General features: G+C 38.9%; 3 protein-coding genes across 4 annotated transcripts; all 3 read right to left on the reverse strand.

Annotated features, from left to right (window-relative positions):
- LOC109728971 (protein LIGHT-DEPENDENT SHORT HYPOCOTYLS 4-like) lies at positions 3,465–6,144 on the reverse strand. The gene is made up of 2 exons (XM_020259544.1): positions 4,435–6,144; positions 3,465–4,324 (listed from the first exon to the last, which is right to left on the reverse strand). The coding sequence occupies exons 1-2, from the start codon at positions 5,096–5,098 to the stop codon at positions 4,245–4,247; spliced, it is 744 nt and encodes a 247-aa protein (XP_020115133.1). The 5' UTR covers positions 5,099–6,144; the 3' UTR covers positions 3,465–4,244.
- Positions 10,753–16,215, reverse strand: LOC109703483 (cell division cycle 5-like protein). The gene is made up of 4 exons (XM_020224087.1): positions 15,565–16,215; positions 13,024–14,751; positions 12,509–12,790; positions 10,753–12,214 (listed from the first exon to the last, which is right to left on the reverse strand). The coding sequence occupies exons 1-4, from the start codon at positions 15,739–15,741 to the stop codon at positions 11,294–11,296; spliced, it is 3,108 nt and encodes a 1,035-aa protein (XP_020079676.1). The 5' UTR covers positions 15,742–16,215; the 3' UTR covers positions 10,753–11,293.
- Positions 17,006–21,475, reverse strand: LOC109703485 (U-box domain-containing protein 3). Of its 2 annotated transcripts, none has more exons than XM_020224089.1 (5): positions 21,266–21,475; positions 20,446–20,723; positions 19,611–19,727; positions 17,692–19,467; positions 17,006–17,503 (listed from the first exon to the last, which is right to left on the reverse strand). In XM_020224089.1, exons 1-5 carry the CDS (start codon positions 21,273–21,275, stop codon positions 17,438–17,440), a joined length of 2,247 nt encoding a protein of 748 aa, XP_020079678.1. In that variant the 5' UTR covers positions 21,276–21,475; the 3' UTR covers positions 17,006–17,437. The 2 variants fall into 2 exon arrangements, with proteins under 2 accessions (XP_020079678.1, XP_020079680.1); XM_020224091.1 differs by lacking the exon at positions 21,266–21,475 and adding an exon at positions 20,853–21,163.

The raw sequence follows: 22,258 nt of genomic DNA on the forward strand, positions 1-22,258 counted from the left end.
ATATATACGAGTTCCTCAAACCATATCAGGTGTACATTCTACCTAATTAGGTGCATGCATTTCTGAAGCACGCGAATTTTAGGCAATAAAAAGAAAAGAAAAGAAAAACAAAAATATTTTTGAAAGAGTATATCTTGATCACTGATCAGTTTGCTGATTAATTACGAACACTTCTTCTGGTAAGATGAACCCTCTAGCTAGTGATGCAAAAGTAAACAAAAAATGATTGAATCTAATTTTTCCAAGATGAGAAAGAGAACCACTATTTACTCTGATTCTGGGGTTAAATTCAGGAACCTCAAATATTTCTCGATATGCATGGTTATGCTCCTTAACATAAGAGGGGAATATTAGTCAAAATCATATAATGCCAAAATCCTATGTAATTGGATTCCTTCCTTTCAAGCATATACTGAAAGGTACCAAAAGTTGTGCGAATTTATATCACACAGAAGATCGCAAAAAAGTCAAAAATCTTGATTTTTGTCGAATAAAATTCCTTAATACTTCTATTCATTGCGTAAAAGTATACAATTGTGCATATATAGGTAGTAAAATTAGTTTAAAAAAGGAAACATATCGCTGGCAATCTCCAACATGAAGAATCAAAGTAGAAAGATCATGTTACTAGTGCATACAGATCAAGGTACTGGATAGCACTAATAACACTCAGTGTTGAAACTTAATAAAATAAGGCACATAACACTGATAAGATGAGGCATCAACTACCAAAGATCACTTATCCAAAACTAGGAAGAAACTGCAAGTTCTCATGCTTTAAACTAATTTAAGAGCTCTTTTATTTTATTTGCTAAAAAATGTTGACTTAAATAACATATCAGTTTTCACTATCAAGCAAAATAAAGCAGGATTGTTTGAGATTTTACTAAACCACATATCACCTTTAACTCTTAACCTCATTTTCTTTTTCAAACTAGACAAGTTGTAAATGAGTAAAAGACCTATACACAAGACGAATGAATTAAATAACAAAATATAAGGAAGCATGAGATCACAGTATTAGACATATCAAATTAACTTCAAGTGAATTCTCAGTGCACATTGAAAGTAGAGAGATCTGATCATTCTTGGAGCACCAATATCATGCACGCTGAACTAAATAGCATCATGCACACTGAAACAACTAATTAACTAACATCGTGAAAGCTGAAATAATAAAAATTCTATAATTCTTGACATACCGAACTATAATCACACGTACTCCTATAAAGGACCTAACATGGTTTGAATTAATTATCCTACTCTCAAGCAATGATACAAAAGTTATAATTTAAAATTTCTTTTAGCACTTAAAAACTGTGAAATCCCTCCAAAAGTTTTGCAGAATTAGCTTCTCATCTGTATGATCTATCAGCCTTACCTGCCAATATGCCTGTGTTATACTCAACATGCATATAATTAGCTATATATGCAATGACACACCCTATTTTCTACATCAGAACATGATCACTTTATTACTTGTATTTGAACATAGTTCGGAGTCGTAAGTGCTAAGAGTAAATGAAGTTTAAAGTGTCTTGTTCAACTTAACGGCCCGAGTCAACCATAAGGAATGAAAGTAAAGTATAAAGTAAAGAAGAAACAATTAGAAAGTAACCAAGTGCAAATAGATGCATATAAGTGCATTATTAGCATATAATAATTTCGTAATTAAGCTTCATGGAAATTACTGACCTAATAATTAATCATGATTGGTTTTGAATTATATATTTGGATAAATAACACTTGGAAGAAGGACCCTTAATTACAATATGTTTTTTTAAATTTATATTGAATTCTTTCTTTCTAATCAAATATAACAACAAACTAGTCATCGTAGATGAGCAAGCAATATCCATTCAAGATAAGCCCTAAATTAAGAAATCTGTGCCCAATCTCTTTTTTTCAGTTTAAAGTGTTTTTATATTGCTCCACCTGAATGGTGGGAACTGTTAGGATTAGTCCACATTGGGATATCTAAGATATTCCTAATCTACATGGAATAAGGAATAAATCTAAGAGATAGATTCTAATCTGTTTAAATCTCTATCTATGTGAGATTCAGTTAGAATAGGATTAAGCAAGAATTTAAGTACCGTAGCACGGGGTCGTGCCGGAAATTTGCTGGCACGGTATGATATGGTGCGTACCGAGTCGTGCTGATGCGTGCCGGTCAAAAAAATTCTTGTGTGCCGACACATAGTATCATGAAATATTTATTTTCTTTAGCAACAAAATATTCTAACTATTTATTATGTCTTTTTATCACATCTTTTGAACTTTATTGAGAAAATTACTTACTAATTTAGAGAATAGAGGGTTTTAAGCTGTGCCATCGGCACGGGGTCTGTATCGTGCCGGTATCTTGTTGGCACGGTAAGACACGGTGGATACGGCCCGTGCCGACGGGCATTTAAAACTTTGGGATTAAGATTAATGTCTCCCTTATGGCCTATAAATAAATGAGATATTGGCCACATATATGACACAAAAGAAAAATTAATTTCATCTCTCCACAAAATTCTCTCTCGGGTTCACTCTAGAGCACCATCAGAAATCCTAGAGATTTGGGTGGTGTGTTGCGATCGACTGTGGTAGCCGATTACAACGAGTAAGAACAACGTGCAACAAATTGAGACAGCTTGTTGGCGGATCAATAAGTTCACAAAATAAGATGAGATAAGACCCTGATAATTGCAACAAATTAAAATTTTCCTGGATCCCTTTTTTGGATTGTAATCAATTCACTAATTAAGGCTCATAAGATTGCATAGAATGCCGACATACAAGGCAAGGGTAAAAGACAGAGAAACATGAAAATCTTTTCTTGAAAGTGAGAAACATGGAGACCATAAATGCAAAGTGGTTGCATTGAGGAAAGGATGAACAGTATGAAGTATTAATTTGAAAAACTTCAAAAAGAATGAACAGCGAAACAACCAACAGTGCAAACAAAAAGATGACCAAAACACTATGTGCACCCTTTATATAGTAAATGAAGTACTATCCAATATTCACTTATAGTTTCTTCATTAACTCTCACTTAGTAGTACATTTCTATCTTACAAATTGTTTCTAAATTTACAAACAATAAATAGGAATGACTTTTAATTGTTTTCCAAGTAGACAATTGTTTCATTACTGTAGATAAAATCATAGCATAAGCATCATATGTAGGTGCAAGCTTAATTAGGGGCGCATAAGGTTCTTGTTCTTTTCTCTTTTTTCTTTTTTATGAATTAATTACCTCACTATGCACGCAACGTTTCAAAGAATTGAGCTTGAAACTAGCTAGCTAGGAGAACCATTGAAACTAGCTAGCTAGGAGAACCATGCACAATTTAAGAATCAATCCTTTTTAATTATCGTTTTGTCATAAAATTGTGTACGTAATAGCTAGTGATCGAGGCCTTTCGATCATATTTAATTAGGAGTTCGATCTCCAAAGCACCATTCCAAATAAATTAAAATTAAAAAACGCTAGCTGAAGCATTCAGCCTAGCCTGAGAAGACAAACTCGGCTCTTTAATTACCTCCACAACAAGAAAATTTATAAGCAATCCGAATAACCAGAAGCAAAGCTCCAGAAACTCGGAGCAGATTTAGATGTTCTCAAAATGAGGAAACACAAATTAAGTAAACATACACTAAAAAAGAGTAGCCGGAAAGGGCTTCACAAGACATAATATATATGCAGTGACTCCACAGTCTTAAGCCATGAACATGTGGACAAGGCAACTCCTCCATACAGTGCCTTATGGTCTCCCCCATGGAGCTCCCACCGCTACTTTAATACCATAAAAAGAAACAATCCGCAAAGGAGAATGTGATGTCCGAATCCAATGCAACCCACCCTCACCCCCAAAGTACATTCCATCAAGCAATGATCTATCAGTGCCATCCACAGTACCGCTTGCTCGATTTGTCTACCGCTAATTCCACCAGTAAGTAAGTAATAGAACCTAGCTACAACTTGTAATACTACTATTATTAGCTACTTAGCAAGCTGCCTCCTCCTCCTCTTCCTCCTCCTCCTACTACTACTACTACTACACTAAAACTAATATTATATTATTATTATTACTATTATACTCCTCCCCTTCCCTTCCCTAGCTAATTCCCTAATAGCCTTCCCTTCCCTTCTCTTCCCGGCCCACTGCTGCTGCTGCTGCTGCCGCCGCCGCCGCTAACCGAGCAATAATTAAGATCGCACCGGCAAGCTGAGAAACCCTCAGCTCTAACATCTATCTATCAAAGTGATCATAGATAGAGGTACGTTCGTGTACGTGTGCTCTCGATCGGTAGTTGCTTGCTTGCTTGCTTGCTCATAATTATAATTATAATAAATTATCAATTTTTATCGTAGAGAGAGAGAGAGAGAGAGAGCGAGAGAGAGCGAGAGAGAGTGAGAGCTAGGAGATTACTGGGTTGCACCTGTAGCAGGAGGAGGAGGGTTTCTTTCGGACGAGGGGCCGCAGCCGTCGGTGGCGCTGCCGTGCGTTGAGGCGGACTGAGTTGGGTGCTGGGCTGCAGGCTTTTTGCGCTTCTTCTTCTCGTAGCTGATGCCGCGGGCCTTGGCCTGCAGCTCGCGGACTTCGCGGAGGTAGAGCCTGACAGCACGGGCCCCGAAGGGGTTGTCCTCGGGCTTGCCCCCGTTCTCTTCGAAGGCGGCGCGGAGGCGGCCGATGAGCGCGTCGAGGGAGCCCCAGGCCTGGCGGAGTGGGCAGGGGCATGGGGCCGGGGGGTTGGGGTGGCCGTAGAAGGGGCACATCTGCGTGTGCACCTTCGTCTTCCCGAACTGGTCCAGGTATCGCAGGAACTCCAGCACGTGCGCCCCGCTGCACCGCGACAGCGACAGCGGCGGCCGGTGGTTCTTCAGGTACTGCCCGAACGTGTTCCAGTCCCGCCGCTTCTGCGACTCGTACCGGCTCAGCGAAGGCGACTGCGACTGCGATTGAGACGACAACGACGAGGACGAAGACGCCGCGGCGGCTGCGGCTGCGGCTGCGGCCGAGGAGGAGGACGAGGCGGCGGCGGCGGCGGCGGAGATGAAGGGATCGGAAGGAGGGCTGTCGGGTGTGTTGGGGAATACGTTCATGGCGGGCGGAACTGGATGGACTCGACTCGATCGATCGATCGATCGAGTGTACCGCTACTGTTAGGGTTGTCGGCTGCCCAGCTAGGTAACTTTTCGTTTGGAATGGGAGGAGGAGAGATCAGTTATAGGAGACTACTTCGATCGAGTCTGGGGTGTGAGCGTGTATGTGTGAACAAGAGTAGTTGTACGTGAAATTATAAGTGGCTTACATTAATTATATGGGTGGCATGTTAGGATGATGATGGTCACCTCTGAGAGAGAGAGAGAGAGAGAGAGAGAGAGAGAGAGAGAGAGAGAGCACCAGATGAAAAAAGAAAAAAAAAAAAAGAAAAAAAAAAAAGAAGAAAGGAAAAAAGGACAAACTCAGATGAGAGTGGAAATAGGTAGCTAGCTAGTTTGTGCAGGTGGTAATAATTAATCTTCTCTATGCTATGCTGATGCAAGAGGAGAGGAGGAGTGATCTGCAGATGTAATTCAAAGTTTTGGCTTCCGATGATTAGGGGGAAAGAGATCGATGGAGGATGAGGAATAGTATTTTATGGGAGAAATTAAGGATAGGATATGAAGTGATGGAAGAATATTGTGGTGCGGCCGGGAAAGGGAGGGGGCCGGGACTGATCTCGTGAAGCTAGGCCGCCAGAGATGTGGAGGATCGACTGTCTTACGTACTCTTGCTCTCTCTCTTTCCTACTGATCATCAGCTCTCTCCAGCGAAGGGGAAATCTAGCTCTTGTGCAAGGCTCAACATATATATATATATATATATATATAGTACTAGCTAGGGAACATGGGAGGTTGTGGGTTTGGTGGATTCCATGCTTTGCTTTCCACAGAAAGTTTACAAGATCTTGCGCAATATGTTTGGCCTAAGCGAGAGGAAAGATGGGACTCATATTTCTGAAATTTTGGCGTTCGCAGTGGTTGGAAGAAGATGGTGGAAAAGGGAAAGCTGAGGAGCGGGGGTAAAGTACCAGCGGATTCACCATTTGATACAATGAATGCGGAGAGATTTGTAAAATGACCAAAATGCCTAGCTAGCAAGCTCTTGCGTAACTGTATCATGATTTTTTAAAATATCTAATAATCCTTAATTAATTTTATTTACCTGCTAGTCAAGAAAACCAAAAACAACCTGATTGCATGCCAATGCATGATAAGAGGCATGTTAATACTATTTCTGAATTATTTTCTATTAGATGGATTATGTAAGGAGCAAGTTTGGACGCTTCCATGCATGTTTTTGAAGATAGTATTTTTTTAAAGGATATTCTATGATTAGTATTCGAGGTTCTAAATTTAAAACTTAATTATTTTATATTTCGAGTTGAACTGGTTGTTTGCTATCTTTCGCTCTCAAGTCTCAACATATATAAAAAGAAAAAAAAAAGAAGAATATATATATATATATATATATATATATATATATATATATATATATATATATATATATATATTTGCATTGTAAACTTCTATTCAAAATGTTATCCATTCGTAATAATTAGGTTGGAGATTGTATTTTTGGCAAAAGAAGATGTGCTGCCAATAGAAGATGCAAAATTTTGCCCACTCCAAACATTAGGGACAGCAATTTTTAGATTCTTCAATTTCAGGTGGGCTAGAAGGAAAGATACCCTATCAATTGCACAGATGCGTACAATAATTATGATACAGTGCGTGCACATACTTGTCGAAATTTTGAAAATAATTTTTATTTAATGTTATTTTAAAAATTCAACGGTTGTACAATTTATATTTTTCCTAATAATATGCACTCCTTGCTATATTATCCAATTGTTTTTCCAAGAATAATTACGTCCTTAAAAATTATCATGATTCTTCAATTTATATTTTTCCTAATAATATGCACTCCTTGCTATATTATCTAAAGAGGTGATAAGATTCATAAAGACAACTATCAACTTCAAATTATCAAACAGAAGAAATACAACTGCAACAGTTACATCTACACAAAACCAAACAAACTATATGTAATTATAACTGCTACATTTTTAACTGCATGTATTTTTAACTACACTGCATTTACAACTACATCCAACCAAACGGCTCCTTAAAGAACATGCACACAATTAATGTAAACGTTAATATCCACTCTTACGATAAATCAGGGTATGCCCTAATAACAGTTAGTATCACTCGTATAAAAGATCTTGAGTCCAAATTAATTAACTCGGGCACCGTATGTGTGTAGAATTGAGCTTCTATGCTTTTAAAAAGTGTCAAGTCATTGGTACTTGTAAGTTTTCGGCTCTTTGATTAAGGGACGTGTGGTTAGGATGATGTGGACCCCCTAAGGTTGAGTGGGTGGTTGGTTGAATACTATAATCTAACGGGTAAAAATGATCAAAGACGTAGATCTAACGGTAAAAAATTTACAAGCACTAAGTGCTTGGTACTTTTACAAGCACCATAACAGGACTATATATATATATATATATATATATAATCAACCTAATCATGTTCTACATGACAAACGAATCCACGAAAAATTTGTCCCACACCATAATTAACTTAGCCAAAAGATGATTGCTACTAATTATATATTATATAAATCGATGGCTAACAACTGCCAAAGTTTAGTCTACTAAGTTCAAATGAGGAGGAAGTAATTAAGTAGGCAGACTTATACGTACATGTATGCACTGAACAGGTTCTCCTTGACGAGAGTGGCGAGATTAGTTAGATCATCAGTGCATACCTTCTTCTGTTAAATTTTGAAAGGTCGGTCTACTAATCCGTAAAAGTGTCATCGTTCAGGAGTGTCCGGTTCACTTTTCCCTAATAACTTAATTATTGAGGTCGCAGGGAGAACTATTGATTGATTCAAATTTACACTTAACAGAATAGTAGTGCTGCCCGGTCTACGGCCTAGTTTGGATTATAATTCTATAATTTTACCCTTCAGAAAGCTATATTTTTTCTACAAGATTTGTCACTCTTTTTCCCTATGCTAAAAATAATAAAATAAAAAAAATAGATAAACCTTCCAACAACTCTTGGATCGATGAGGTTCTATAAAGATATATATATTACAGCTCTTTTTAGTTGTAGACTTAGGACTACTCTTTACAAAAAAGAGAAGTTCTAAATCTACAACACAAAAGGGAGTTGAAATTCTACAACTCTCCGTCCTATGATTTAGCGAAAAGTTTTGTATAATAAAATAGCGGTGTGCTGATGTGCCGTACGCAGATTAATTTATATAATTATATTATCCACTAGGACAATAGTAGAGGGGATCAGTAGGCACAGGCGTATCCAGAGCATTAGTCTATGCATGGTGTAGCCTGGTAGAAAGCTAGCATGCACTCATATCGTGGCTTAGTATTAATAATAAAGCTGGCGCTGCAACTATTTGTACTTTTTGTACCGATTAGCCTCCAACGTTACAAAGCTTGATAGGAGGAGCAATAAGCGTACATGCCGAAGACAAGCTTGGCCGTGCTGAGTAAATCCTAATTACTCATGCAACTGGCGCCTCTGACGTTTTTGACTATGTGCTCAGAAAGGAGGAGGGGGGGAGGGGGGCTCCGCATGCGGAGGTGGGAGAGCAAATAAAAGAAGCCAAAAAGGTTAGTACACGCTTGTGTTGCTACATAAATGGGGAGGTGGTTTGTTATCGATCCGGGCCGGTCCAAAACTACATGGGCGGGCAGCGGAAACAGGTTCTAGTAAATTTGCACGTGACAGGTTCATATTGATCCCCTAGTCCTTCGCTGACATGTTTTATTCCCACCACACTCTCAGCTCCTCTTTATATATATATATATATATATATATATATATATATATATATATATATATANTTGCAATTCTATAGCTATAGCCACTGTACAATCTGAGTTTTATATATAAATATATAGAGAGAGAGAGAGAGAGAGAGAGTCCAACTGCTATCCTATCGATAGCACGGAGGCTTTCGTGCTACTAAGTTATTTTCAATGATGCGGCTTCCAAATCGACGATTGGCTCCATTAGACTTGATCTACACTATTGAAAGTATTCGAAAACTAAATTTTAAAATTTTTCGACATCATTTGGCCAGTGATCAAAAGGTCTCAAAATTGACAATTTTAATGATAGATGTGATGTATTTGTAAATTTAACGGTGTAAAACAATCCAAATTAGATGAAATTTTTATAGAAAATTTTTTTACTATTTAGAGTAAGATCAGTACCTCTGATCTTAAATTCAAGTCTTCTATCATCATTTTTTATAAGATTTTTATTTTCAGCCGTTTATTTTAGGCTACTTGTTTGATAGGTAAATGATACCGAAAAATTATGAAATTTAGTTTCCAAATACTTTCAATAGTGTAGATCAAGTCTAACGGAGCCGATCGTCGATTTGGAAGCCGCATCATTGAAAATAACTTGGTAGCACGGAAGAGTCCATGCTACCGATAGTATATCAGCCTCTCTCTCTCTCTCTATATATATATATATATATATATGGCTAATGCTACTATCCTATTAATAGGATAGGAGCACTTGTCATATCAAGTTGTTCTCGATGATCGAGATTCCGAATCGATGATCGGAGCTGTTGAAGTTGATCTAGAGTATTTGAAATATCTAGAAACTAAATTTCATAAATTTTGATAATGGTTTACATAGTGATCAAAGTGTCGTAAAATCAACAATTTTTGACGGCCTATATGAGCCATTTGCTTGTTTAACGGTGTAGAGCAATCCAAATTACTTGAATTTTTGATAGAAAATTCTTTATACTATTTAGATAATATTTGATAACTCTGATTACGAACTGAGAAAGTCTAACCTCTATTTTAAGAATGTTATTCATTTATGACCGTTCATTTTTCAACTCTTAAGATGAACTTGATAATGATTTTTAAATATTACAAAGTTTGGTTTCTAAACATTACTAATTGTGTAGATCAAATTCAACGGTGCCGATTATCAATTTGAAGTTCCGATTATTCAAATCGACTTGATAGGACAAGGGTCCCAATCCTATTAATAGAATAATAGCCGGACCCTATATATATATATATATATATATATATATATATAGTTGAACTGGAATACTACCGGTAGCAAACGGGCTCTGTTGCCATCCATTTGTTTTCGATGATGGAGCCTTCAAATCAACGATCGGCACCATTGACACTACATATATGATATTCAAAAACAAAGCATAAGCAAAGGGAAGTTCAGAACCAGCATATAATCATCCCTTGGGGCTGAATAAAATAAGAGGAAGAAAAATACTAGCTATATACTTTCCAGAAAACAAAGGGTAAGTCTTACACCCGCTGATTAAGGAATTTATTTTTTGAAAACATTAACTTTCAGATGAGTAGAGTGTCACATTTACACCCACTTTCCACTTTTTAGGTATACAGTAATCTATTACTATGGGTTCGAAAATAGAAGAATGGCCGCCGATCACTTGCTACGTTGAAGCAGCAAATCGATTACTACTGAAACGTAACAAACAAAGTGATGTGCCACTTCTACGACAATGATCGTTAAAGCTGCACCAGCTTCGCACGTCTATGTTAATAACTAATTTCTCAAGACAAATGCTTCACTAACAGCAAACTAATAACAACAGTTATCTTAGAAGAACACCAAGAAGCATGAAATTATTGTACACCCATGAAACATTTGGATACAGAATCCCAGCCCACCACTGGAACTTTTCACCATATGAAATCAGAGATAAAACAGCAACACAACCAAAGATATACAAGGGAGCAGAGTGGTAGAACATAAAAGTAACAGCATGAAAAAAGGAAGGGGTGGTGGGGGGGGTACCATTTCAGCGATTTAAATAGCTAATGATTCATATTTCGAGTTTGCATAGCAAACATTAACATACTCAAATGTGCATGAAAGTACACAAGTTGGTTCAGATTGGAAATGCCATTGGTTTTCACAAAAACATTACAACCAGAGCGATGAACACCATCCCCTTCCCATGAGTGACCTAGAGCACCAACATACACGGCCTTAGAAACAAGGAATCAAATTAAGAGCAGTTCTTACGTTCAGCTCATCACAGATGAAATTACTCTCAGATTCCAGAAATCCAGAATAAACATTCCAGGGAGTGACAAATAAGCTTGCTTGCAGACATGACAAGATCAGCTTTTACCCGTTCCATTACGAGAGAGGTATGCCAAATGGCTTATTTTAATCCCAGCATCTAGGTTAACTGTCACATTTTCCCAAGGAAACGGTACGTGTAGCATCACTCTCAGCAGTTACTCCATTAGGATCAGACATAGAAACTTGACCATCTGAGGTGTTCTCACCTTCCACAGAAATGAAAGAAGAGTCAATAACAGCAACAGACTCGGTGTTTTCCTTGATCAAACTGTCAGCGACCATTTGCTCGCCTGAATCAATAACTGCCTGCTCATCGGTACTGGGATCAGCATTGTCATATTTCGTAGGAGTTTGCACAGAAACATTAGCTTCAACTGGATTATTCTCTGTGACTCCCATCTTCTCATCCATTACCATGTTATCTTCATCCACAATCCCATCTGCCACATTTGCTAACTCAACTGGCTCCTTATTATCATTCATGTCTTCTGAAATCATATCAGCGCCGCTCGCACTCTGACATTCAACAATATCATTGTCAACCAGAGCTTTCACATTCAATTGATCACCTGGTGCCAACTCAACAGTTTCAGACTGTCCATCTAGATTAGAAGTTTCAACAGCCATTTGATCCTCGTGGGCAGAGTTATTATCGGTGACATCTTCGTCAATAGCACGATTCATGGCTGCGATTTCTTCCTCGATGTGATTCTTGGAAGCGATTTCCTCCTCACGAGCGCGATTTTGTGCTGCGATTTCTTCCTGTATTTTAATTTGTCTTTTGTGTTCTTCCAAAAGGCCCTGGATTCTTTCATAATCAGCCAAGAGAGATCCATAACGGTGCTGAAGAGTTTGTTCTTGTGCTTTCTGTTTGTTGATTTCTTCAATCAGATTATTGATTCTGTATGCGGCAGCCGACAGTTCCTGCTTTTGAAGATCCTGAAAGCATTCAAGTTCGGTTGCAGCAGTGCCCATTTGCTTGAATGTTGCCTCAATTTGTGACCATAATTTTCCAGCTCTTGCCTGCACCATTCATGTAAAAATATTAACATTCCTGAATCAGAAGAGAAATGTTGATAACAAAATGTAAAGGGGAATAAGGAACAAACACTAGCAGAAATCTAATCAGCTGCCTAAGTAGCTCAGAAAGATAAAAAAAATGTGTAAGCTGCTTTCACTTTAAAAACTTCAATCGAATGAACCACTTTGATGTAGCTAGCTGATTAGCTCTAACCAAGAAGCATTATTGTTCAAAATAAGCAGGAAATATTTTATACCAAAGAGGAAGATGAAGCAAAGAGAAATATTTCAACTTACTTGGTATCCATGTGTCAGAACTTTAATCTTCTGTTCAAGCTTTGTAGCCTTCTTTGCCTCGTCATCCATTTTCTTTTTCACAATCTCATACTCGTTTTGTAGAGCCACAAGCTTGTCGCTGTTTTGAGCAACACTGGCAAGACCATAACTGTTGCTAGTGGGGAAATACATAAGGTCCTCCTGGCATGCATCACGTGCTTTGACGAAATCCTCGAAGGTTTCATTCTCATGTCCCATTGCCGCACGAAGAAACATTCCCTCTTCATTAATCATAGAATCAGCCTAAAAAAGGAAAATGAAAGCTTAAATCAATCATCCTCCAAGAAAACAAAATTGGCAGATATTAAAGGAGCATTAAATACCAAGCCAATAATTTGACTCTTCTATTCAAATTAAATATCGAGCATTCAAAACTTTGAAACTAAACTAGTATAAAAGGAGCAATCACTTCAAAGGAGATTGCACTGCAGTATTCAAAGAATTAAGAAAAGAACAGAAAAGAAAAGAAGACATACCTCTTTCAGCTCATCCTCTTCAAAATCTTCAATTTCAGGAATGGAAGCAGAAGCTTTCCCATTTGCCACACGCTTGGTTGCTTTTTTCTTCTCCTTTTCTTGTTTATCGTCAATCGGATATTTGGCATTATCATGCTCTAGAAGTGCAAGCAGCTCCCCGTTTATCATTTCATCAGCCTGCTCAAATAAAGTGGGGGGAACAAAAGAACTTCTACCTTCGCCACCCCTAATGAGGGAATTTCTTATCAGCTCCAAAGAGGAGGCAGGTGGCCTAGGTAACTCTCTCTGAAGCACTTTAGATCTCTTTCTCAGCAAGGCCTCTTGCCTTGCTTGTTCCTCAGCCTTTTCCCTTGCTATCCTGTCCGACATATCCTCCTCAACTTTCTCCTCAACTTCTTCATTTTCCTCCGGAATAGGTTGTATTACTATTTGGTATTCATTTTTAGGCTGTGGAAGGTTCATCAAACCAGAGCGCAAGTTTTTTCTCAGTTCAGCCTGCCGACGGAGCTCAAGTTTCCCGCTATCGTGCATCTCCATCTCTTCATTAATGTGAAGTTCGTCCCGAAAAGGAGTTCCTTTTGGAGTTGCACCAAAAGAATGTCCATCTCTTGAGGGAGTCATGCCGATCCTCGGGGTGAGGCTCACAGGGCCAGGACTTGCCAGAGGAGTTGCCATCGGATTGGGAGTTTGTATCTCCCTTTTCCGTGGGGTAACACCTGAGAAATCCGATGGATGAAGGTCCGGATTCTCCCCTCCTAACAGAGGCGTCTGTGACTCTCTCAGGCGTGCAAGATTTTCAGCCTCCATCATAATAGCATCGCCTTTACCAGCTGGAGTTCTCTGCGGTGTGCGCAAAGGCGTCATTCCTAACCTCGGCGTTTGTGAATAATTAGCAAGAAGAGCTCGAGTGGCACCACTTCCTTCACTAAGTTCCTCTGTAGCTAGAACAAGATCACTCGCATAACCCATCTTTGCAATCTCCTCCAGCTCATGATCCGAAATCTGTGGTGGTGGAAGTATCAGTTTCGATCTCTTCCGAACTGCTTCTGGATCGTTCAGCTTGTTTGCTTGCAGTATAGCAGCAGGAGCATCTTGTCTCTGTGCAATTTTGTTCCTTGCAATATCTTGCTTTCTTAACTGGGCTTCTACATCGACCCTCCTTTTCCCTTCTAGTTCCTCAATAGTGGTAGGGAACTTAGGTTGCTCCGCAGGTCTGTCTTCACCTGTAACATCATAGAATCCTGGAGGCGGTCTCTTTTCAAAGGGTATTTCCGCATTATAGTCTATCCCTCTCCTTTTCCTCTTCCGGTTCCTTGTGTCAATACCAGCTGCCTTCAATTCTCTCCTCTTCTGCAAGGATGCAAGCCGGCGAGCCTCTTCAAGTTGTTTCTCCCTTGCTTTGCGTTTCGCCTTCTTTCCCCTGGTGTTGGCTAACCGAGCCCTGGCTTCTGAAAGCATTTCCTTTTCATCCTCATCCATATCGACTGGGTCAGGCCGTGCTGGTTTAGATTCAGGATTTGGATCAATCTCTCCTGGTCGCAACTTTCGTGGGTCATCACTGGGCTCGTAATTTTCATCCTTTGCGCAGGCTGCATCAAGTAGTTTCTCATAGCGCTCGAGGCACTGAGATGGCGTTCGTCCCACAATTGGTGCAATTGTCCTCCACTGAGTAGGCATGAGTTTTGCAAGATGCAGTAACTTCTCATCTTCTTCCCTGGTCCACTCAGTCTGAACGCAACCGAATTAAAATGGGTTTAAATAAGTCAAAGCTTAGGTGGAACTAACCCTACAGACAGATTAGACTGTACTTATGTATTGCACAAGAGCAAATGACAATATTAAGCAATTCAAGTACTTTGAAATAGGAAATCTACGAAGTAACCAAAGCAAAGATATTGTCCATCAGGATGAAATTTTCTAGGCCAATAGAAATAAAAAACCAATAATAATGAAATCAGTACACATTTAAATATTTTACAAATTATACTGATAAAGAAGCACCAGAAAGGAGGCATAATTTTATTTAGATAGAAGTTGCCTTGAGATGGAACACAAGACCAAGACTGACAATCGAGCAATCGACATTATAAGACTTGATCAAAAAAAAATATTACACAGAGTAGAACCAATCCATACAGCCACCCCAAATAATGGGAACTATAGCCGTCATTATCATTTTCATTCATATGTCTGAGGATGTAACACTCATGACAAATTGCCAATTATAATCCATGATATCATCCAAACTAATCTGTACATTACAATCATTACTTTCTTATTACAATTATTACTTTCTTACACCATTAATAGACTCAGGAGCTCTAATTGAATCTCACCATACATAGATTAAGTCATTTTAATCATTGTACGAATTGAACAGCAAATTATGAGATGAGTAAATACAATATACTCAAACAAAGAACCATAATATCTTTCTGTTATTTCTCGTCTATAAATTTCCCGGTTTGAACTTGATATGTCAAACAATCAAAACTAAAGACTTTTCCAACCAATTCGAAACAAAATGTAAGGAATTAGTACCTTCTTGATCGATGGATCGAGCCACTCGTACCATCGGGCCTTGCACTGCTTTGCGGACTTGCGAACAAGAAGCGAAGAGATCCGAGCCCACTGGTTCTTGCCATATTTCATCACCGCCGCCTTGAGGATCTCATCCTCCGTGTTCTTCCACACACCGCCCTTTATCATAATCCTCATCTTGCCCCCTGTTTTCTTCTTCCTCCCTTCTCTTGCTGTCTCCTTCTAACCTTACCGAACGCCTACACTACCTAGGGCTCCTCGACCCCTTATAGCTGATCCGAATCGGCGGGATTTCGCAGCACTCCTCTTCCTCTAGGGTTCCAGTGGATCTACGCGCCGGAGCTTCGTTCAAAGGCGCAGCAAAGAAATCTAAGGCAGCGGAAATGGGAGCTAAGGTTTCGATTGCGGCTACCTCATCTCTACCGTAGAAGGCAAAGAGGGAAGAGGCGGAGCTTCGCGCGGTGGGCGAAGGCGGAGATAGAGGCGGCGGAGGCTGCTGCGGCTGCGGCTGCGGCTGCGGAGGAGGAGGAGGGTGGGGGCGGAGGAGGCGGCGGAGCTCAGGGGGATCGGGCGATAGGGTTTGTTGGGGGTGGAGAACGGAGCGGTGGAAGGGACGAATCAGGGTGTGGGGAGAGTTGTGTAAAGATGGGAATGGGACGGAGTGCGAGTGGGCTTTTGCATGGGCTCTATAAAGGCCTATGGGCCCGATGGAGGCCCACAAATAACGCCAATAACTATTGTCGGTCGCATACTCGTATTGTAAACCGGGTGTATAATGTAAAATATCAAGCAGCTAAAATGTGAAAAACTTATCTCAAGTATCACCCATTTGGATTTTAACTATTTAATCTTCAAAAAATTTTACTTTACTATCTGATCACTTTTTAACTTTAAAATTTAAATGTATTCATTTATCTTTTGTAATATTTTATATAATTTGCATAATTATAAATTCATTAAGTAAGCAATTAGACTAAATTTTGTATTCAAAGAGTCATCAATCACTTAATCAAACAAATTAAAATATTGAATACTAAAATTAAAATTTTGAAAGATTGGACAGTTAAATCACAATATTCAATGTTCAGACAAGTTTTATACATTTCACCCATAAACTTATTACTTTTTTATGTGCAATTAAGGTCTCCAGAAATATTTAACACCAGTGAAAGCAAGCAAGCATTGTGTAGACGAGATGTAACCCATCTCCGAATGAATGGACAGTGGGACCGCTGTATGTATTTCAAAATTCTGTACAAGAGTGCTACAAAAAATTCACCCCTTTATACCAGAATCTCAACTTAGGTACTCCAACCTTAGCCAATTCGAGACAACATGAGTTGAATTGATTCGACGATACGAAACAATGTTAAATTAGTATTGACCTCAAATCCAACAGAACAATCTAATTCCAAAAGCAAACCTGATCGATCCTCACTGCTACCGGAAGAATTTATTCGTCTGTTAATTAATCCTCATGAAATGAGAAAAAAAACAAAAAAAAACCTTTAATTGACAATCTACTTTGTTTTTCTCAAAATTCTCCAGGCGAAAAATAAACAGTAAAAGAGCTGACGACCTCCTAATAATGAGGAAAACTACAAATATGGAATACACAACAACACAGTGCTCTGCGGCTATGTACATATTCACAATGCTAAACTATGGACCAAACACAATCCATCTTATCTCAAAACTCTTCTCATACCCAGTAAGTTTCCTCTACTCGTTTACCCGAGCTTTATCTTGCTCAAAGGACTCAGAATCTCTAGCCTCGGATCAACAGCATACGAAACCAAGTTATCAAACTTCACACTCAGCACATAGTGATGTGAACAATTTTTAAGAAAGATAACAAAATTCGTAGAATAGATCATGTCTTCACCTTCCGCACGAGCCCCTCGCGCTGACTTCGGAAGTGACTGAGAATCTGCTGTGCCTGCACAGAACAAATTGCCTAAGCATCAAAGCTTTATTTTCTCTACGAACAATCAAATGTATAGTCTATCTAACTCAAGAGCAGGAAAAGGAAATTGCAAATACTCTTAAACAGAAAAAAGGATCACAGGGAAACACAGGGAGTCACCCTGTGTTTTACAGTCAAAAAAGAAAAAGAGGATCACTCACCTTTTCCTTGGCCCTGGGTGTTCCAAACTGAGACAAGGCAATAAGAGGCGGCACGGCTCCTTCTTGCAGAACCAGACAACAAAATCTGTTGTTATGGAGACACATTTGCAGCAAAGCTGAAGCTGCATTCTCCTTTCCTCTTTGAGAACCAGTCTCAACTATCTCAACAAGCAAAGGAATCCCACCTTCTTGTGTAATAGCCACTCTGCCTTCAGGTATTGTCGACAAATTCGCCAATAGAGCCACTGATTTATCGGCCATTCCTTTGCTTGGGTCCATAAGCTCAACAAGGTACTTAACCGCACCAGCTTGAACCATCCTTGCCTTATTCTCATGGCATATGGAGAGATTGAATAAAGCAGTGGAAGCATCTTTTCTCCCTCTAGGGCTTCCCGAGCCTAATAGATTGACTAGTGCCCTAATCGCATTCGAACGGCCGATTTTGACTTTATAGTCATCTAATACAGAGAGGCTGAAGAGAGCTGCTGCTGAGTTTTCTTTGGCCTCCATGGTCCCACATTCCAACACATAAATAAGTGGTTCGATAGCTCCTGCTTCTGCTATGAGAACTTTATTATTCCCATCAATGGATAAGTTCAACAGAGCTGTAACAGCGTTTTCCTGAACTGTTTTTACCGTGGAATGGAGTAGTGAGACTAATGGAACAATAGCACAACATTTCGCAATCAGTACACGGTTTTCCGTGTTGTGCTTTGTAAGAAGTCTTAGCTCTGATGCAGCAGCTGTTTGTGCTTCTGGATTTTGGCTCTTTAGGTTCTCTACTAGTTTCTGAACATGCAAAGAGGTGGTAAGATCATTGAATTCTGGAGAGCAAAGTGAAGAGAGATTCATGATGTTATTGCTATTCTCGCTCTTACAGCGATAAACCTGGTTTGGAGAAAACCATGAAGAAAAACCTATTTCTTTATTCAAAGGAGAGGATGATGGAAAGGAGACTTCTCCCCTAGCTTTTTCATCAAGCTTCGCTGATTGCCCAATGCTGGAAATGACACTTGTAATGGATTCACTTTCACTATGGGAGCTCTTCTTTTCAAGAGAATCACTTTTCTGCAATTTAGTCATTTCTGCTGTAATTTCTTCGACACATCCAGATGAAATCTTATGTCTCTGCTGTTCTGAGCGATCAAAATACTTAACTGAGGATCCGGAGAATGAATCTTTGTGCGAAATATTTGTTAAGAAAGGATTTGTGATTTGATCTAATCGTACAGAATCGCATTGCTTTATATTGTTCTCTTCACACCAGCTTGCAATCAATGCATTCACTGTGTAGTTTGAAATTAATTCTGTGTGAACAAGGGTTTGACGCGTCTTTGGACAGACTCTTAAACCGTTATCAAGCCATTTCTGTATAAAAGATCTTTCATATGTCTGTCCTGAGGCAACAATTACTGGATCCAGCATTAGTTGCAAAGAGAGAGGACACCGAAAATGTGAAGGAATTGGAATCCCATTTATAAAACCAAATTGTTCGAGTTTAGCAACACAATAGCGAATGTGGTTGACAAGATCGGTGATCTGATTCATAATAACTGCTTCTTCAGACTTCTGCTTGAGCTCGAGCTTTAGTCTTTCCTTTTCCAGAGCTACACTTTCCATCAGGAGTTCTTGATTTGATGCCAAACCAATAGTGTCCACAATCTTTATGATATCTTCTAAGCTAGGAATTACATTTTCTCTCAGATCTTTGAGAGCATTCTCAATTAGTTCAGTTACTGGTTCCAGCTCTGCGCATTGAAGTTCCTGCATGCAGTGCTAAAAGACCAATTACTAGCGTTAGCATTGCAGTCATTATAGTAGACTAGAACGATGAGTAAAACAGAGGGGAATGAATTAAGAACTAGTATTATGAGAAGGTTTCTATATATTATTTAAGCACTATTCAATTTATCAAGTACCTGGATGCTAGATAGAAGTGTAGTAAATGAAGAGGACTGTAACAATTTATTCAAGATTTGGCATATAACAATTGATGATCTTTGTACTTTCAACAGTATTGGACCACTTTGTAGAACCTGCAAGTATTCGGAATGAGGATTAGCCACAGTTGAATCTCCAACAATCAATTTAGAAAGGAAAAAAACCAAATAGTATAATGAATTAAAGAGATAACCAAAGCATGATGTCAAGATGCTTCAGAGAATTATTTGACCTTTATGAAAGCTGGTTTACAGGCGGAATAACCCCATTGGACATCATAACACTGCATATCTATCATTGCCTCATAAATTTGTGAGCTAAGGGGTAAAGTTGACTATAAGAGTTCCCAACACAGCAGGGTTAAACTTCGCCAATTTCATAATCTAAACTCATCTCATCTCAACATAGAAAGAAAAGTCATAATAGCCCATCCCTACTGAAAAACAGGCTATAAGGCCGCTTTTAGAAAATCAAGATCCTATGGCACTACAAATGTTCTTCACTGGGCTAAGAATAAACAGTAATCTACATAAACCAGCATATGATTTGGCCACCGGAGAGAGATACTTGGCACGACAGTCATGCTTAGATGATTCTTTACATTGAACTAACACCCAATAGCATTTCATTTTAGATGCATTGGGATTAAAAGCACTAAGGACCAAGAGTTCAGGTTCGTGTAAAAAATTAAAGAATCACAAGCATTGCTACAATTGCCAATTAGCTCCAGAAAGAGGAAAGTTTAGAATTCGGCAAATAAACAAAGTTTCACATGGAGTGGTTAGAGAACATATGAAGTGAGCTAGCACTCACACTGTATATCTTGCTCATCCTCTGAGGCAACCTCTCCATGAATTCTCTAGCTTCATTAACAGTTTCGTCAAGCTCCTCAAATGCTTTAACAAGTTGTTCATGCGAAGGGATCGGAGAGCCAAAGGCTTCATCAAGTATGGGCTTCAGTAGCTTTAATATGTCAACTATATTCCTGAAGTCTTTTACAACTGGAGTTTTACCGGTCTGGCAAGCTACCAGATGAATAAGCCGAGAAATACTGTTAACGAGGCCTCCGATAACTTTCCTGTCCATAGCACCTAAACCGGGGAAAAGAAAACAAAATTAGCATGGTGAAAATGATACAAAGAATGACAGATAAACAAAAATTACAGAATAAATCTGAGAACTGAATCAGAAGATGTTTTATTCCGTAATTTTGTACTAACCTACAGGCCCCCTTTTTCTCAAAAGGAAAAAACAGGAACAAAGGAAAAAGTAACTAATTGGAGCCCTTAAAGACCTTGGGGATTTCTAGGGCAACTAGTTTTCAGTTGTCTACTGCGTATCTCAGCAATTAACTTGACACTAGAAGATGCCCGTTCTTATAATAGGGTCTCCAAAACAATGAGCCTGTTGTTGCTATTTTGACTACTAAAGACAATTACAGTCGACGTAAAAAGAAGATGGAAGACGAGACAAATCTAGTCTGTTGAGAGAGAAATGACTGGAGATATATATGAAGTCGATCCTTCTCACAGATTGAATGGAAAACCCACTCAGTGAGTTGTTCATGTCCCATCAGCAGAAAATGGCTCTCAAATTATTATCCAGAAATAAGATATAGAAAGGGACTCTGTACCTCCCTCCATGTGGGTGCATTCAATAGTGGATTCTGCTCGCAGGAAACCACGACCCCTTGTTAGAACTTCATTTCAATGGCAGGATTCTTCTAGAGAAGACCTTGCCTTTCTTAAACCCCTCCTTGAAAACCCTAAGCTGGACTCAGAAACACACACATACACACACACATATTCAGAGAGAGAGAGAGAGAGAGAGAGAGAGACAGAGATAGGTGTAGAAGAAAGGAACAAGGTGGCAGGGGACCCACCTTTGTTTCTTATTATAGTGTCTGCTCCTTTATTTAATGATGATGATGATACAGTGGCTCTTTTTAGCTTGCAGTGAAATTACTAACAATCAATTTTACCTTAAAAATGAAAAGTTAAAGGTTGAACTACTGAAGTAAAAATAAATAAATAAATAAAAAGCCAGATATATTATTCAATTAGTACAAATTTACCACTAATAAATTTAGTTATTTGCTTGGTTTTGATTGTTGTACACAGCATGCCAAGTCAATGAAAAGGGCACTGCTGGAGAACCAGCATCCCAGACAAGCTAAACCACATTGTGGGCCACATTGATGGATCAAAAAGTAATGTGGTCCCAACCACTTTGGTGGAGAGACTGATTAGAGGGATCCTTTCCTGCCTCTTTGTTGCTGGACTAGACATCCCAGCTTGTTAAGCTAATCTAACAGTTTAATCATAGTTCTAATTTTTATTTTTTTAACTATTGTATTCATCGACTGACCGTCCCTAAAGCAAGTGACAAAGAAACTGATGGTTGGTATCCGATACCCAAAATCGAATCCTAGTTGATTCAGATTTCCAACTAAGTTTATTTCTAAATGAAATAAACAAAACGAGTAGCGTGCTACCTATCCCTCAAAAAAAAAAAAAAAGCTATCGTATTCATCGGGTGTGGGCATGTCACATGTAAATGGTGCAGTTCTATCGAGATTTTCTCCTGTTTCTTTAGCAGACCTGGAGTAAGATAAATGGTATATATT

Source organism: Ananas comosus, linkage group 25, assembly GCF_001540865.1.
Source record: "Ananas comosus cultivar F153 linkage group 25, ASM154086v1, whole genome shotgun sequence".
Lineage (NCBI taxonomy): Eukaryota > Viridiplantae > Streptophyta > Magnoliopsida > Poales > Bromeliaceae > Ananas > Ananas comosus.

Bases quoted from the DNA above. Each gene is read 5' to 3' on its own strand.
- LOC109703485 (XM_020224089.1), bottom strand. The intron at 19,728-20,445 runs GTGAGTGCTAGC...GAATACTTGCAG, and splicing joins GGATGAGCAAGATATACAGT to GTTCTACAAAGTGGTCCAAT. The intron at 19,468-19,610 runs GTACTTGATAAA...TTGGTCTTTTAG, and splicing joins CACTTCTATCTAGCATCCAG to CACTGCATGCAGGAACTTCA.
- LOC109703483 (XM_020224087.1), bottom strand. From the start codon at position 15,741: ATGAGGATTATGATAAAGGGCGGTGTGTGGAAGAACACGGAGGATGAG. The intron at 14,752-15,564 runs GTACTAATTCCT...GGTTGCGTTCAG, and splicing joins TCGATCCATCGATCAAGAAG to ACTGAGTGGACCAGGGAAGA. The intron at 12,791-13,023 runs GTATGTCTTCTT...TTCCTTTTTTAG, and splicing joins AAGAGGATGAGCTGAAAGAG to GCTGATTCTATGATTAATGA.
- LOC109728971 (XM_020259544.1), bottom strand. From the start codon at position 5,098: ATGAACGTATTCCCCAACACACCCGACAGCCCTCCTTCCGATCCCTTC. The intron at 4,325-4,434 runs GTGCAACCCAGT...TATAATTATGAG, and splicing joins CCCTCCTCCTCCTGCTACAG to CAAGCAAGCAAGCAAGCAAC.